The 17,007-nt window shown below is 43.5% G+C and overlaps 1 protein-coding gene across 1 annotated transcript in view; it reads right to left on the reverse strand.

Moving 5' to 3' along the window:
- The window catches only part of egf (epidermal growth factor), a 197,532-nt gene that overhangs the window by 40,868 nt on the left and 139,657 nt on the right, over positions 1-17,007 (reverse strand). Inside the window, exons 18-23 of the mRNA XM_068032277.1 lie at positions 15,812-15,958; positions 9,554-9,724; positions 7,091-7,207; positions 6,292-6,417; positions 5,875-5,997; positions 4,632-4,815 (exon numbers count right to left, since the gene is read on the reverse strand). Coding sequence (XP_067888378.1) covers positions 4,632-4,815; positions 5,875-5,997; positions 6,292-6,417; positions 7,091-7,207; positions 9,554-9,724; positions 15,812-15,958 — 868 coding nt within the window. The remainder of the gene's footprint in view (positions 1-4,631; positions 4,816-5,874; positions 5,998-6,291; positions 6,418-7,090; positions 7,208-9,553; positions 9,725-15,811; positions 15,959-17,007) is intronic.

The raw sequence follows: 17,007 nt of genomic DNA on the forward strand, positions 1-17,007 counted from the left end.
GGCCTGCTGGATTCAGAGCCCAATCACTTCAGACAAAACCCACAGCTGCTGCCTGACCTGCTAAATATTTCCAACATTCTCTGTTTTTATTCCCATCAATTCAGGTGGTGTTTTGTGTCATTATTTTGTACTAAATACTGATATAGCTGTCAAAATTAATTTCATGTGGCAACACTGCCCCCTAGTGCATATTACTTTTTAATAAACTATCACCAGCAGTCATTTTTGGACAATTTTTCACTGTTTTTAGATTGGTTGCAGCACAGAAGGAGGCCATTCGGCCCATGGTGATCATGCTGGATCTCTACGAGAGCAACTCAGCTAGTCCCACTCCCTCACCTTTTCCCCGAAGCCCTGCTTTTCTCTTCAGATAATTATCCACTTCCCTTTTGAAAGCCATGATTGAATCTACCTCCACCACACTCTCAGGCAGGGCATTCCAGATCCTAACCACTCGCTGGGTAAAAATGTTTTTTCTCATGTTGTCTCTGGTTCGTTTGCCAATCAATTTTAATTGGTGTCCTCTGGTTCTCGATCCTTTTGCCAATGGGAACAGTTTCTCCCTGTCTACTCTGTCCAGACCGCTCATGATTTTGAATACCTCTATCAAATCTTCTTATAAATTTTCTCAAAGAAGAACAACTCCAGCTTCTCTAATTTATCTTCATAACTGAAGCCCCTCATCCATGGAACTATTCTCACAAATCTTTTCTGCACCTTCTCCAATGCCTTCACATCCTTCTTAAAGTATGGCGCCCAGAATTGGACACAGCGGGCTGAATTTTATTGTGATGGTGCGGATTGCGGCAGTGACACTGGAAGTGGTTGCCCTTTCTGTTTTCTCATTAAGCGGCCAGCTGCAAGCGTTCTCGCAGCAACTGGCCAATTAAGGCGCAAGGTCCCTCCAATTCAACAGTGCGAGACGTGGGAGCCGTCTAATCCGGCACCCGAGGCAGCAACGTGGGCAGCGAGGTCAGCATCAGCTGACGCCCCGGCAGGTGCTGGTGCCATTTTTGAAGGGCTGCCAACCCTGCATTTATTGCTGTCTGAGCAAAGGACTTCCTGTTCCTATTGCCTTGAGTTATCCTGTTCCTGCCGGCTTGAGTTCTGCTGCTGTTGCTGGTTCCCTCACTGAAGACTCCATGCAACCGAAGAGCTCACCGGAAGGCACCACCAATAATGGCAGAAGGAAGACCCTGGGTGGCCCCACAATTCAGCGATGCTTCCTTGCACGTTCTCTTCCAGTCTGCAAGGGTAAGGCGGGAGGTCCTCTTCCCAAGGGATGGGAGGAGGAGAGGGCCTCACCTGACCAAGCAAGCCTGGACGGAGATTGCAGAACAGGTCAGCAGCCATGGGGTGCCCTTCAGACCCTGGATCCAATGTTGAAAGCGCGTCAGTGACTTCATTCGTTCCACCAAGGTGAGTACTCCATACCTCTTTTCTCTTTAGGACTTGTATGTGATAATGCGAGAGGGTTGGCTTGGTGCCGAGGGAGTGACCACCCAGTCAGAGGCAAGGGGGTGAGGCAGCAGCATATCCTATCAGAGGCATGACAGCGTCTCAGTGAGAGGCACCCATCTATCTATGCTGACCCTGACCAGCTCCCTCGAGAGTGGCCGTATGCAGGTGGCATCCGTGTGCGCCCGTCATGGGCCTCTGGGCCGCCACCATAGGCATTGTGCTTGTCTCCATGTACAACAGAGTCTTACTTTTTGTTCTTCCAGGAAAAGACAGCATGCAAGATTAAAGACAGGTCCAAAACTATTGCAGGGGTCCCATACCTCCATATTCTCGCCCCCATGGAGGAGGAGGCTTGGAGTTGGCAGGCCTCCAGGACGGCCACACAATCGCTAAGGGCGAAACGGGGTTGCCAACCCAAGAGGGTGTGATCTAACTGGGAGATCCCACACATGTCCCCAGAGGATCAGCTCACCAACCTTATGTACCACACTCTGTGCGTTCAAATACATGCGCTGTAAACCTAATTTAGACCTTTTTGCATTTTCTCTTACTCCGACCCCCACCAAATACCTTACTACTTCTTACTCTAGTGCTATCAGTACTATTTCTTACTCTAGTGCTATCTGTTTATCTTCCGCTTTTCCTGCAAACATGTGTCTGAACTACCAAGAAAAAAACACTGAAATAATGAGGTAATTTAAACTTTAGGTAGTAGTGTAAACTGGACAATATCAATTCAGCCATCACTCAGCTCTTCTGATTTTCATTTCCATGGAATCCAGGGCTAAATCTGAATTGCCTGTTTTACACTAACATTCAAATTCAAAATTACACCAAATAAGACTGTTACTCAAACTTTTTCTTTGTGTTCTCATTAGTTGCATGGAGTATTTTCCAAAAATCTGTTATACTTTCATAACACAGTTGTGCAATCGGGAAATTGTATTTAAGAGTGGTAACTTAGTACAGTTTTATTAATACAGCTGAAAATGGGTTTATTACAAAAAAAAACAATTTTTAATAAGGGTGCCCAGTCAGTTACCTATGAATAACCTGATTTAAAAATCACTGAAATAGACTTCACAAAACTATATTGATTTAATAGTTTCATTCATGTACACTCATCAGTTTCTTAGTAAATTACACATTTTTTGATTTGAGAAATCTTTTAAAACCTGCCATTAGTGTTTGTGCACCTAGGAACGTGAGCACAATTTGTACAGCCTTCCCTAACCAGCACAATTGGCAGAATCTTGTAATCTTGACCAGTGCCCAGGTTTGTGAGCAGAGTCTGAATTGGGTAAATTGAATTTTTAGCCAGGGTAAAAGACCATGGAAAACATGAGCCTAAGTACTGTTTTTGCATAACTCACTTACGTTTAAAATTCCACAATCCTTTGCACTGGTTTGACCAATTCTGCCCAGATTGAGCTGGAATCTGCATGTAAAACGTAAGGAAGCAATTGGAAACTTCCTACCCCCACCACCTTCACGTTTATTCTCAAATAATTTCTCTCTTTTTAGCCTCATTGCTTCGCTTTGTTTTTTGTCTTGTGATTTGTGTGTTTGCTGCTCCTTTATTTATTTTCTCAATGTTGATTGCTGTAACAAAGAGATGCCTCAAGTTCGCTCACAATCTATTTCTCCAACCCCTCCTCTGCATTCAGATCCTCCTCTGGCCTTTACTTTCTTTTTGGGGAGAAGTGAAGGCAAAATAAAACTCCCTTTTCTTCATGTTGTATTAACGATGACTTGTAGCTGAGATTGAATTTGTGCTGAACCAACACATGCATTCCCATGCAATATGGAGCTGGCGCAGTTGGTAGCATTGTTGTCTTTAAGTCGGAAGTTTGTGGGTTCAGAGACCCATTCTAGCATTGAGGGTGGTGCCATCCTACAAATGACACAGTAAACTAAAGTCCCATCTGCCCTCTCAGGTGGACATAAAAAATCTGATGGCATTAATGCAAAGAAGAGAAGGTGAGTTCTCCCTGGTGTTGTAACCAATATTTGTCACTCAACTGACATCACTAAAATAGTAATCTGTTCATTAAAACATTGGGCTGAATTTTATGAGCCTTCCAGCATCAGGGGTCGTGTCAGGGGAGTCTGGGAAATTCTTCCGGTAGAGGCCCGCCAAAACCCTCGATGCCGAGAAGGCCCCGCCTCAATTTACCTCAATTTTACCAGTGGTGGTGAGGCCTTGGTGTGCACCACCCCCACCTCGCCGCTGAGCGGCAGGATCCTCATTTTCATATGCAGATGATAGTGAAATTAAAGAATAATGACTTACCTGGTAGCGACAGACGTCCCACGCCGATATTTCAGTCGCCAGCTGGAACTCCCATGCCTTCAGATCTCCATTCGGAGTTCCGAGGTGTGACACTGGTGGGAGGGGGGAGGAGTGAAACTTTCAGGTCGGGGTGGGGGAGCAGGGAAAACTCTTTGGATTGGTGATGGGGATGGTGGGAAGGGGTTGGGGGTTAAAGTTATTAGAGGTTGGGGGGGAAAGGTCGGGATCCGCATAAAAGTATTTTTTGGGGGGAATGGGCTATTAATGAATGGATTATTCTTTGGGGGTGTGGGTGAGGGGGAGTGAAGATCTTATTTAATATATAACTTTAATTTCACACTTTCGTTCCCTTTAAAAATTCAAAATTCTTCTAAGGGCTTAAAGCCCTTTAAGAAAGGCGCCCGTGCCTGTGTGGTGGCGCTAGCGCCATTGCCTGGGACAGAGCGACCGCCCCCTTACGTCATCGGGGGCAACCGCTCGGCCCCTCCATTTAAATGAGCCCCTGCACAAAATATCGCGGGGGCTCAGCGACGGCACATTCGTACCTGAAGACTGCCGACTTCAAAGCGTGTCACCGCGATTTGCGACACGCTAATAAAATTCAGCCCATTTTGCCAGTGGGATCTTACTATGTGCAAGTTGGCAGCTGTGTTTCCTACATTATGACAGTGATTGCACTTGAAAAGTATCTCATAGGCTGTGAAGCGCTTTCGGATAGGCTGAGGTTGTGAAAGGTGTTAACTTTGTATACAGTGATAGTGGCTGGGTATCAGTTCAACTTACATTTCTGGTGGCTTCTTCAGTAAATTACTACTTAGATCCCTATTTTGCAATTTATGCTTGAAAATATCAAGTGCAAATCAATGATTTCACTTACTTGCATGCAAACACTGTTATCTCGGGGATATGGAAACAAACTCCTCCATTCAGACAGAAATCTTCATGCGAAAGTGGGCAGTTCACAATGTGATTATTTTGCTTGTGTGTGGCTGTTTCGAACATGGTGCTCCTGACAGTTGTCTCCATTGAACCATCAGTGGGCAAGGCTGAGCTGATCACACCTGAATGAATTATAAACATTTTATACCTTGAGCAGTCTGGTGCTACAGAAGTTATGATTGCTCCAAAAAAAATCTTGCATTTCATGTTATTTTTAATTCATTCTGGTAATATGGACGAGGCTGACATTTATTGCCCATCCCCAGTTGTCCTTAAGAAGGTGATGGTGAGCCACCTTCTTAATCCGCTATAGTCCATGGGTGCTGAAGGTGCCACAGTGCTGTTAGTTAGGGAGTTCCAGGATTTTGACCATGAAGTACAGCAGGTGATACATGTCCAAATGGGGATGGTGTGTGACTTGGAATAGATGGTGTTTCCATCCACTTACTGATCTTGACCTACTAGGTGGTGGAGTACTTGAGTTCAAGTACTCTGAATAACTTAATAGTAACAAAACTATTCAACATTCAATAATCTTATCCTTACTGTTACATTTAAGTGTTTGAAGTATTTGAAAAATATTGATAAGGAATAAAAAATTCATTCACTTCTCTGAAGTACTGAGAAACTGTCAAAAGTTACAATCCCTGGGAATTTCATCAGAGCTGCTTCGGCTCTGCTGCTGATACCTCCAGATTCCTCCAATTATGCACATTAATAGGGTTTCTGCTGCACTACCAGTGAAGTTTTTGCAGTTCAGTGGGAGCAGCTGTAAGGAAATTCCTGATTCATATGTTTTCCCCACAGGAAAAAGTTTAGCTAGTGAATATCATCAGGGGTGTGGTTGTTGCTTTATGCTCTTATCTATTTCTTTGCTAATATTAGTGAATGGTGGAAAATATATAACCAAATCTTTCACCTTCCAATCTTATTACCTATTGCAACTGATCTTTGTGCTTGATTTTATCTGAAAGGATTTCCTTGAAGTATAGCATTTTCTTTTGAAAACTAGCTTTATTAATGGCAGCGATTTTACTTACTATCCAACAATCAGCAAATCAGTGAATCTTTTAAATGTCATGGTGAATGAATGAGGATCTATTGATAATCTCACATGCACACATGTATAAAGTCTAGAATCCCTAAAGAACATAATGGACTCATAAAGCTTCTGCACTTACCTACACAGCTATAACCTGTCCCCAAAAGTCCTTTGTTACAAGTACAGGTATAGTTTCCCTCTGTGTTTGTGCATACAGTATTTTCATCACAATTGTGCATCCCAGTTTTGCATTCATCAATATCTGCAAAGCCAACGACAGACATCACATGCTGGAATGGACCATAAATCTGGTGAATAAATTGCACCTTTATATAAGTTACTTATTTGATTTAATAGCTGACATGATGCATACAGTCGTTGCGAATACACAAGTGGCACAATAGAGGTCAGAAAAAATTCTAAATAAGCAATCTATAAAGTAGGAGATAAACTATAGATCAAAAATGTCAAGAGGACAGGGGTAGGCATCACACATTAAAACAGCACCTCTGTCAAGGGAAATTAATGTAACACAAAAGGCAACAGAACTACTCACCGTAACAGAGGAATCCATCACCACTATAGCCAGGATGGCATTTGCAGACGTAACTGCCCTCTGTGTTAATACAGTCTGCTACATGCCCACTGCAAAGGGCAACACCAATGACACATTCATCAATATCTGCAAGAAAATAAAGTGTATTACAGAAGTGGATTGGTGTTACCATTCCTAATGAATCTTAGGAACATAGGAATTTCAACAGCAATACTAAAGTTGTTGTCTATTCTTGACAATCAAACTTTATCAATTAGTCTACAACAGATCCAAAAACAAAACAAGGAAAAAGTCAGTGGTGGAACTCTTTTGGAACCATAGGTCCAAAGTCAAATGCTACATCCAACTTAGTCTGATGGTATATGTATACAAAGCAAAAAGAGAATGGATGACAGGCACAAGCGGCAGACTGCCGAGGCACTTATTAAATCATTTAAAGCTGAACTTTAATGTCGGAAAACATCTGATTATTCCATCTGTCTTCTTCAGACATTAAAAATGTAACTGTCCTTAAGTGCCAGCAAGCAGATTACTGAGCATGATTGGCCAAAGAATAATGCTACGTCAGCAGTAAATCTTGAGTCCACAGGCTCCACGCCAGTAGTATAAATGGGACATTGCTGTTGCAGTTTGGAAAACATTTGAAAATTCACTAACAGGATAAAACTAGTCCAGCAATCAGTGTTTTCCAGAAGTAAAACACTAAACATGGTTATATTCCAATCCCCACTTCAAAAGAAATCTGTTTCATGCAGAATTAAACGCATAAAAACAAGGAGAATTTAAGTTAATTCATTACCATTGCAAACTTTGCCATCGCCAGTAAATCCTTCCAAACACTGGCATCTAGCAACTCTTTCTGATGCAACACATTGAGCATTGAGGTCACATTCCAGGGTTCCACAATCATCTTGATCTTGAAAAAGAAAACCCAACAGAATTAACAGAAATAATGAATAAATAATCAATTTTTAAAAGCATTCACATTGTTTTTATCCCTCAGTGTCAGTCTGAATTATGTGAAAAGCTTAGAAAAACTCAAGAGCCAGCCTCAAAAGCAAACAAATGAGAGGGCACCTTAAAGCACTGTATACAATGTCAAATAGAATACAAAAGGTTGTTCCAGAGCACAATTTCAAGTTAGATCATGGTTATATGACAAGTGCTAAAAGGCAAGCTCAGGACTGAGAGTCTGAAAGCACTTCATGCAAGTCCTGGATAGTCTTCAGCATTCAATTATGGGAAAAAAGGACTTGTATTTTTACCACACTTTATTATATCCTCAGAATATCCAAAACACTTTTATAACCAATGGATTACTTTTGAAATGCATTGATTGTTGCTATGAAGGCACATAGAATCATAGGCTGGGATTTAACGTGTCTTGGCAGGGAGGAGAAAGAGGTACCAGAAACGGGTTGCACAGGCACTCCTGCTTCACTCCCCATTCTCAGAGCAATCACATGCCGGCTGGTCAGTTATCAGGCGGGGTGGCCGACCATTCGCCTGCCCAAGGTGTGGACTGAGGTGGTGGCCATATCGTCAGCTGATGTGGTCAGATGCATTCGTGCATCTTCAAAGGGCTGCCAGCACTGCAGCGCTGCCTCAGACCATTCTGCCCAGAAGCCTGTGACCACTTATGTGGCAGCCTGTGACTATTTGTGCAGCAGCCTTAGGCCATCCTGCCCAGTAGTGTGGACCTGCCATTTGGAGAGAGGGAAGAGGTCATCAATGCAGCCTTTGGCCGCTTCCTCATCCCGAGATTGCCCCTGCAAGTGGCCATGAAGTTTCTGCTGACTGGATCCGTGTGCCCACACCTCCCTCCCTTTCAGGTTCTCCTTCTCGCTGGAGGACCCACCTCCTGAATGGATGATGTCCACAGCACATGGGCACTGCCAGTCTGAATGGGCCACTCTGCCAGTTGCTTCCTTAACACTGCTTGCCCTACCCCCTGTCAGCCCGGTCTCGATTGACTCCTGTGCCAGGAGTTTGATGGCACGATGGAGGCTCAACCCCAGATCCCTGGCTACTCAACTCTCCCTCCTCCACACTAAATGCTCTGGCTGTGCTGGGCCAGCCTTCCTGTGAAGACGAACTCTCTAGCTGATGAATGCAGCAATGACCTCAGCTGCTGCCCTTAAATACCTGCTGGGGCCCCGTGGCCCCCGTGTACTGCTCGTACAATTCAAACGGCCATGTAAAATTGGGTCGTCAACAATCTTAACAAGCTCTCAATTGCTGGTTTTGTAAAAGCACTCCTCATTCTCACTCAACTTGCCATCCACCGCTGGTAAAGGTAGACTGGTGCGCGATGGCATTGGAGGTCCATCCCATTGCCGCCCCACACCATTTTATGCCCTCCCTGCCTCCTATGCTATTCACTTCACAGCCGTAAAATCCCGGCCTATCATGTTTCATCCAATTGCAGGTTGCAAGGCTCCAAAAACAGCAAGTGAATGAAGCTCAGAAAATTTGGTTTGGTGATGTTGATTAAGGGAGGACTGTTCTTTGAATAGTGCCATGGGATCTTTTATGTCCACCTGACTAGGCAGAGGGAGCCTTGATTTAATGCCTCATCTGAAAGATGTCATCTCCAATAATGAGTATTCTATCAGAACTGTACTGATTGTCAGTATGGATTACGAGCTCAAGTCTATAATGGTTCTTGAACCCACAATCTTCTGACTCAAACGCAGAGTGCCACCGACTGAAGCAAAAATTCTAGAATTTTTTGAAGAACAGTTCGATACTCTGATGGTAGGCACGAGGAGGGTGGACCATAACTTTCTATGGAAGGATGAATTAGATGGCCTGAATGGCCTCCATCAACTGTTCTTAACTTTGTGATCTTTATATTTCAGTAAATAAGAATTTGTAATTACTGAAGTTGACTTTAAGTTTCTGATACACACCTGGCATTCATTTTAAATTTTTATTTTGGAATAAAGTCCAGTTTCAAATAAATTGCTTCAAGTAACAAATTAAGCAATATATCTGATAAAACAGCTAAACACTTCCAATACTACAAAACAAATGCAATGAATCTTTATCCCAGCACATTTGTGTGAACATTTTAGAAATCAGTGATATTCTTCACCAATTCAATAGCTGTGTTAAACTAATCAAAGTTCACAGCAAATAAATATTGCGGTATAAATGGTTGCTTTCCCACTGCTGTCTCAAAACTCCCCAAATATCAATAATCATGGTCTGCATTATGTATTGGTCAATCCCTAAATGTGTTTACTAAAGCAGCAGTTACCTGATACCATTATCTCTGCCACAAGTGTGGATCTTGTCTGGAGTCCAGCAGTAATCTCATCCTCATTGAAATTGCTAGTGGAGGAACTGGGTTCAGTCGGCGACATATTCTTGTTTTGTGATGTTGTGGGCGTTAACAAATTCATCTTGTGGGAAGGTTTAAATCTGGACCCTGTTAACAAAACAAAAATTAGAATATTGCTTTGCTTAACATCTTCATTCAATCTACAAGCATGATTCCAATCTCGCCTTCACTTGCCACTTCAAATACCTGCCTATTTTTATTTCACTGGATACTTCGGCTTTCAGTACTGCTCTGGTCAACAAAAACAACTTGTATTTATATAGCACTTGTAATGCAGTAAAACATCACAAAGCTGTTTCACAGAGACATTATCAGACAAAATTTGACACCAAGCCAAAGAAGGAGACCAAAAGCTTGGTCAAAGAGATAAGCTTTAAGGGATGTCTTGAAGGAAGAGAGAAAGGTAGAGAGGTGGAGAGGTTTAAGAAAGGATTTCCAGAGCTCATGGCCTAAGCAAATGAAGGCACAGCCACCAATGGTAGAGTGAAAGAAGTGGGGGATGCACAAGAGGCCAGAACTGGAGGATTGTAGTGCTGGAGGAGGTTATAGAGATAGGGAGCTTGTTAGCTTAAAGCAAACTCCCTAAAACAAAAGGTGTGTGATAAATGACCACATACTAGGCTTGTTAGAAAAATTGAAACCCATGAGAGAAAAGAAACAGTGGCAGCATGAGTACAAAATTGGCTAAGAGTTAAGGTGAATGGCTGGGTTGGATGTTACCAGTCCTCTAGGGACGAGCTGGGAGATGGGTGTGGGGCATTAAATGGGAAGGGAAGGTGGGGGGGTGAAGGGTCTGCCGCGTTCCCAACACCATGGAATTTTACCAGGGCCAGGAAGGTCAAGGATGGCTTTTTTTAATTCTTTCATGGGATGTGGGCATCGCTGGCAAGGCCGTCATTTGTTGCCCATCCCTAATTGCCCTTACCAACTGAGTGGCTAGCTAGGCCATTTCAGGGGATAGTTAAGAGTCAACCACGTTGATGTTGGTCTGGAGTCACATGTAGGCAAGACAAGGTAAGGATGGCAGATTTGCTTCCCTAAAGAACATTCGTGAACCAGATGGGTTTTTACAACAATCGATGATAGTTTCATGGTACCATTACTGAGACTAGTAGCTTTCAATTTCAGATTTTTATTAATGAATTGAATTCAAATTCCACCAGCTGCATGAGTGGAATTTGAACCTGTGTTCCCAGGGCATTAGCATGGGCCTCTGGATCACTAGTTCCATGACATTACCACTATGCCACTGTCTCTCGCCCAGAGGCCATTTAAGGCCCGTAAGTGGCCAGTTAAGGACCAATTAAGGGCTTCTTCCCACCACCACTGGTATTGTACCAGCAGTGGGTGCACCCTCTGCCACATGGAGAGGCTGCCCAATAAAAGCTGGCAGCCTCCTTGTGGGCTCAGATGGGGGGGGACCCTACTGATTGGGCATCCTGTAGCCATAGGAGGGCCCCCAGTGGCAAGGGCCACCCCCTCTGAAAGACTTCCCCATTCTCTCACTAACAACCCCCGTCCCTTCACCGGGGCCTGCATGAATGGCCCCGACAAGTCCAACATCACTCAACTGTCTTCTGGGGCCTACTCCATGGCTGCTTTTCTGGGCTTCCTGCAGTACTAGCAGTGACCACCACTCCCAGTGGCGCTGCTGGGACTGTTGAGCTGCCAGCCCTCTTATTGATTGGTAGATCTTGGGGGGATCTTGTCCCTTAAGGGGTCAGCGTCCCCGACGGCGGGCAGTAAATTGCCTGCCTGCCTGCCTTTGAATTCAGCTGGGTGTCCGACAAATGGCCGTCATACCCCACCCGCTTTCCGGCCCGTTGCCAGGGCCCCCACCACCAAAATAAAATTCAGCCCACTGTTTGTCATATCAGAAGAAGGTATACAATGGAGTTTCCCAATTTTCAGTGCTAGGATCACTGCTGACTTTAATATACACTAATGACTTGGGCTTGGACTTTGGGTACAGGGCACAATTTCAAAATTGACAGATGACACACAACTTTGAATTGTAATAACTAGTGAGGAAGATAATAATAGACTTCAGGAAGATATAGACAGGCTGGTGGATGGGTGGACACATCGATGATGCAATTCAATGCAGAAAAAATTTGGTAGGAAGAATGAAGAGAGACAATACATCCTAAATGGCTCAATGTTAAGAGTGAGACCTGAAGGTCTCATACACATATTAAGGTCTTATACACAAATCTTTGAAGGTGGCAGGCGATGTTAACAAAACAGTTAATAAAACAAATGGGATCCTGGGTTTTATAAATAGAGACACAGAATACAAAAGCCAGGAAGTTATGTCAAACCTATATAAAACAGTAGTTCAGCCCCAGCTAGAGTATTGTGTCCAATTCTGGTCACCACACTTTAGAAAAGAGGTGAAGGCTTTGGAGAGGAGACAGAAAAGATTTACCAGAATGGTTCCAGGGATGAGCGATTACAGTTACAAGGATAGACTGGAGGAGCTGGGGTTGTTTTCCTTAGAGCAGAGAACTAAGAGGAGATTTGATAGAGGTGTTTAATATCATGAAGGGTTTAGATAGAGTAATAAAGAGAAGTTGTTTCCAATGGCTGAAGAATCGATAACCAGAGGACACAGATATAAGGTGATTGGCAAAAGAATCAGAGGTGACATGAGAAAAAACCTTTTAGGCAATGAGTGATTAGGATTGCAAATGCACTGCCTGAGTAAATGATGGATACAGAAACAATATTAGCCTTCAAAAGGAAATTGGATAAATACCTGAAGGAGAAAAGAATACAGGGATATGGGGTAAAAGCATCAGAGTGGTACAACTGGATTACTCTTCGAAAGAGCTGGCATAGACACGATGAGCCGAATAGCTTCCTTTTATACTGTACTATTCCAGAATTCTACCAAATTCTTGGAGTAGCATCTCATACTTCTACTGGGCACTTTATAACCCTTTGGTATTAACACTGCCATTAACAACATCAGACCTTAGCTGGCTTTCTCTTTTGTTAGATTCCCCATTCATTTTCTACCATTTTATTATCCATTTTGGAGCAATGAGTAATTTATACTTTGATTTCCAGTGCCTTTTCCCTTATCTCACTAATGTGTAATGTACAACACATCACACCAGGAATTTTAAAATGTACTCGCATACTGCTAAACCTATCAACTAGCTCCTTGACGAGATGATTAGCGTATCTTTATTGTACCTTTGGTCTCTCTTCTTCTCCCTTTCTGTGTTTAGGTTAGCCAGATAATGGTGATTGCCTGTCTGATCATGTTTGCTGAAAAAGTTCCTTCAGATTCTGAATGACATACTGTACACTTCCAACATTTCTTATTTTTATTTAAGAATGTCCCTAATTGTGTGTATGCACCTTGTCCTAGCACTTTGGCAGAACTGTTTTATTTGATATTGTCCATATATCATCAGAAATTTGTAAGTATAGTGTAAAATACCATATACCATTGAGACGGCTAAGTAGAAAGGGAAAGTGAAAGATGGTAAAACAAAATAAGACAAATTACTACATGTCAATATGAGGAAAAAACTGTGGTGCTATAGAGGATACATTTTGAAGCAAAGGAAGCTATAGGGTTAAGACAAGAGTGTGGGGCATTAGGAATAGTTTTGGATTGCTCGAAAAAAGGGCCATTATGGACAAGATGGACCAAAGGTCTCCTCTTCTGCTGAAAATGTTTATAATTCTATGATTCAATCAGGAATTGCCCCACCCCTAGCCAAGCTGTTCCAGTACAGCTACAACACTGGTATCTACCTGACAACGTGGGAAATTGCCCAGATATGTCCTGTCCACATAAAGCAGGACAAATCCAATCTGGCCAATTACCATCAGTCTACCTTCGATCATCAGCAAAGTGATGGAAGGTGTCATTGACAGTGCTATCAAGAGACACTTACTCATCAACAACCTGCTCACCGATGCTCAGTTTGGTTTCTGCCAGGGCCACTCGGCTGCTGACCTGATTACAGCCTTCAACCAAACATGGACAAAAGAGCTGAATTCCAGAGGTGAGGTGAGAGTTACTGCCCTTGACATCAAAGCAGCATGTGACCAAATGTGGCATCAAGGAGCTCTGGCAAAATTGAAGTCAATGAGAATCAGGGGAAAATTCTCCACTGGTAGGAGTCATACCTAGCACAAAGGAAGATGGTGTGGTTGTTGGCGGCCAACCATCTCAGTCCCATGACATACTTCAGGAGTTCCTCAGGATAGTGTCCTAGACCTAACCATCTTCAACTGCTTCACCAATGACCTTTCCTCCATCACAATGTTCAGCACCATTCGCAACTCCTCAGATACTGAAGTTGTCTGTGTCCATTCACAGCAAGACCTGGACAACATTCAGGCTTGGGCTGATAAGTGGCAAGTAACATTCATGCCACACAAGTGCCGGGCAGTGACCATCTCCAACAAGAGAGAATCTAACCATCTCCCCTTGACATTCAATTGCATTACTATTGCTGAATCCCCACTATCAACATCCTGGGGGTTACCATTGACCAGAAACTTAACTGGACCAGCTATATAAATACTGAGGGCAAAGAAGCAGGTCAGAGACTGGAAGTTCTGAGGTGAGTAACTCACCTTCTGACTCCCCAAAGCCTGTCCACCATTTACAAGGCACAAGTCAGGAATGTGATGGAATACTCTCCACTTGCCTGGATGAGCGCGGCTCCAACAACACTCAAGAAGCTCAACACCATCCAGGACAAAGTTGACCGCTTAAATTGCACCCCATCCACCGACTGAAACATTCACTTCCTTCACCACCAACGCACAGTAGCAGCAGTGTGTACCATCTACAAGATGCACTGCAGCAACTCACCAAGGTTCCTTCAACAGCACCTTCCAAACCTGCGACCTCTACCACCTAGAAGGACAAGGGCAGCAGATGCATGGGAACAGCACCACCTTCAACTGCCCTCCAAGCAATGCACCATCCTGACTTGGAATTATATCACTATGCCTTAACTGTCGCTGGATCAAAATCCTGGAACTCTCTTCCTAACAATACGTGGGAGGACCTGCACCAGGTGGAATGCAGCAGTTCAAGAAGGTGGCTCACCTCAACCTTCTCAAGGGCAATTAGGAATGGGCAATAAATTCTGGCCTTACCAATGATGCCCACATCCCACGAAAGAATTAAAAAAAAAATTGTGGTGGCTGTCTGCTCATGAGTGAAATTGGTTTGTTGCTATTTTCATGCTAATCTGTATCTGAAACTTTGTGGCATTGATACAAAAGACATTGAGTGCCATTTATAAGGTATTGTAATAACCCTTTACCAAATCATTGAATTAAGGCTTTCATGAATTTGCAGTCATGCGTTGTGTTGTAGGAAGGAGAGGAAGCTGTTCTTGTTGCAGTTGTTTCAAGATGCACCTTTTGTTATGCTCCTAATTGAGGAAAAATGACACTGGACTACCCTTCTGGCCAAGAAATGTTATTCTTGAGAGTTGTGTGTGTGTAATTGGTTTTATTTCTTTTTCCCTTTTGTGAACTCTCTTTCCTTGCTATCTACATTCAAGGGAACCAGTATTCCAGCAATGCTGCTTTTGAACCAGCTACACTCGGGGAAATGGTTGCAGGAGTGGCCTGGGTGATTAACTCTTAATTTGCTGGCCTAACTTTGTCACAGCTCCAGATTTTTGAACAGTGTCTTGTAATGGCTGTTTGAGCTCAAGAAGTTATCGTGTAGGAAATCTGAGGCAAGAAATCATATCTCACCATCCTGTGGTGCACCACACTGCAGCTCAGCTCCAGCTCACAGTTCCACTTGTAAGTAAAATCTGATCAACTTGTGATATTTTATTCTTACTGATGCTACTTTACAACAAAACAAATGGAAATTTATATGGGAAACACTTGGATAGTAAAATGGATTTATTCTTGTTTGAGTTGGTGGGCGATATACACAGAACACAAACTTTACATTTCAAAGCATGCGTCTTACAAATAGGTCTGTAGACTAGATTTAGAAATACTTATTTTGAAGGCAGTTAACCATTTTTGCTTACTATAATGTTACAGTGAATACTTTAATATGAGTATTCTTCAGCCGGTTAACTGGAGATATGCAGTCACTATTATATTAAATATTGATTCAAACAGGGAATTATTAGTAGATAGTAGGACCATGATTGAAACTTTCCTTACCTGCAGTTGGTGAAAGGTTTGCTATTTGACATGATTTTCCATCTATTCTCTTTTGGAAACCATCATGGCACAAGCAATAGGGAACTCCAAACCTATTCTCACAGATTTGACCACATCCACCATTCTTATACAGGCAAGGATCAGCACCTGGAGTATTAGCACGAGAAATCTGAACACAATTCATAACTCTAACTGTAGCATTTAGCATTTTCTGATAGACTGATGTTTATAGTTAAAACCTAGGTATATTGAAGATGTTTCAGAAAAACAATCTTTGTATTAATACATGAATTAACCAGTAATTGATTCAAAGTCATAAGAAAAAAACAATGGGCTGAATTTTATGGCCTCCCTCGGTATGGGAACGGAGGCGGGCGGCCCATAAACGTGTATCAGAATGCGAGGAGGTGGAGTGCCCATCACCTTCCCGACGCCTTCCAATTTAGTCCAGGGTGGGGAAGACCCAGGGATGGCCTTTCCAATCCAGGCCAATTGAAGCCCTTGTGGCCAATTAATGGCCACTTAAAGGCTTCTTCTCGCCTCTGCCTCAATTTAATGGAAGGCAGAGGGGCCTGCTGCCGTGGGGAGAACCGCCAGGTAAAATCTGGCAGCCTACTAGCAAGACCGGGGATAGGTCCCTCCTTTGGGGGCAATCTAGGGCCCCCGGAGGGCCATGCCAGCAGTGATTGCTGCCCACTGTCTCCCTCCCGCCCGCCCAGGAAGACACCCCCCCAACACCACCCTCACTAACTGCACTCCCTTGCAGGGCCTGCCTAACTGACCCTGGCAACCCTGACCCCACTCACCCCTCCTGGGGCCTCTGGACTATTTGGAGTGAATTTTATAAGCCCGCCGCCAAAATTGGCGGCGCCACACGCCAAAGAGCCACCGCGATTCCAAGCGCAGTGGTTCATTTAAAAATCTGGGCAGGCCGACCCCCTCCCCCTCACCCCGATCAAGTGGAGGGGGCGGGCTGTCTGTCCCTGGCAATGGCGTCAGCTGCCTGTGTGCAGGCACTTATACCATTTTTAATGAGCTGTCAGCCCTACTGGGAAATTTAAATATTTAAAGTTAAACGGAATTAAAAAGAATAAAGACATCTTTTTTGCCCCTCTCCCAACCCCCCAATAACAATTTAATTAATTATTTGCCCTTCCACCACACAATACTTATCATTACCATCTGACCTCCCCCCT

This window comes from Heterodontus francisci, chromosome 1 (genome assembly GCF_036365525.1).
Source record: "Heterodontus francisci isolate sHetFra1 chromosome 1, sHetFra1.hap1, whole genome shotgun sequence".
Classification (NCBI taxonomy): domain Eukaryota; kingdom Metazoa; phylum Chordata; class Chondrichthyes; order Heterodontiformes; family Heterodontidae; genus Heterodontus; species Heterodontus francisci.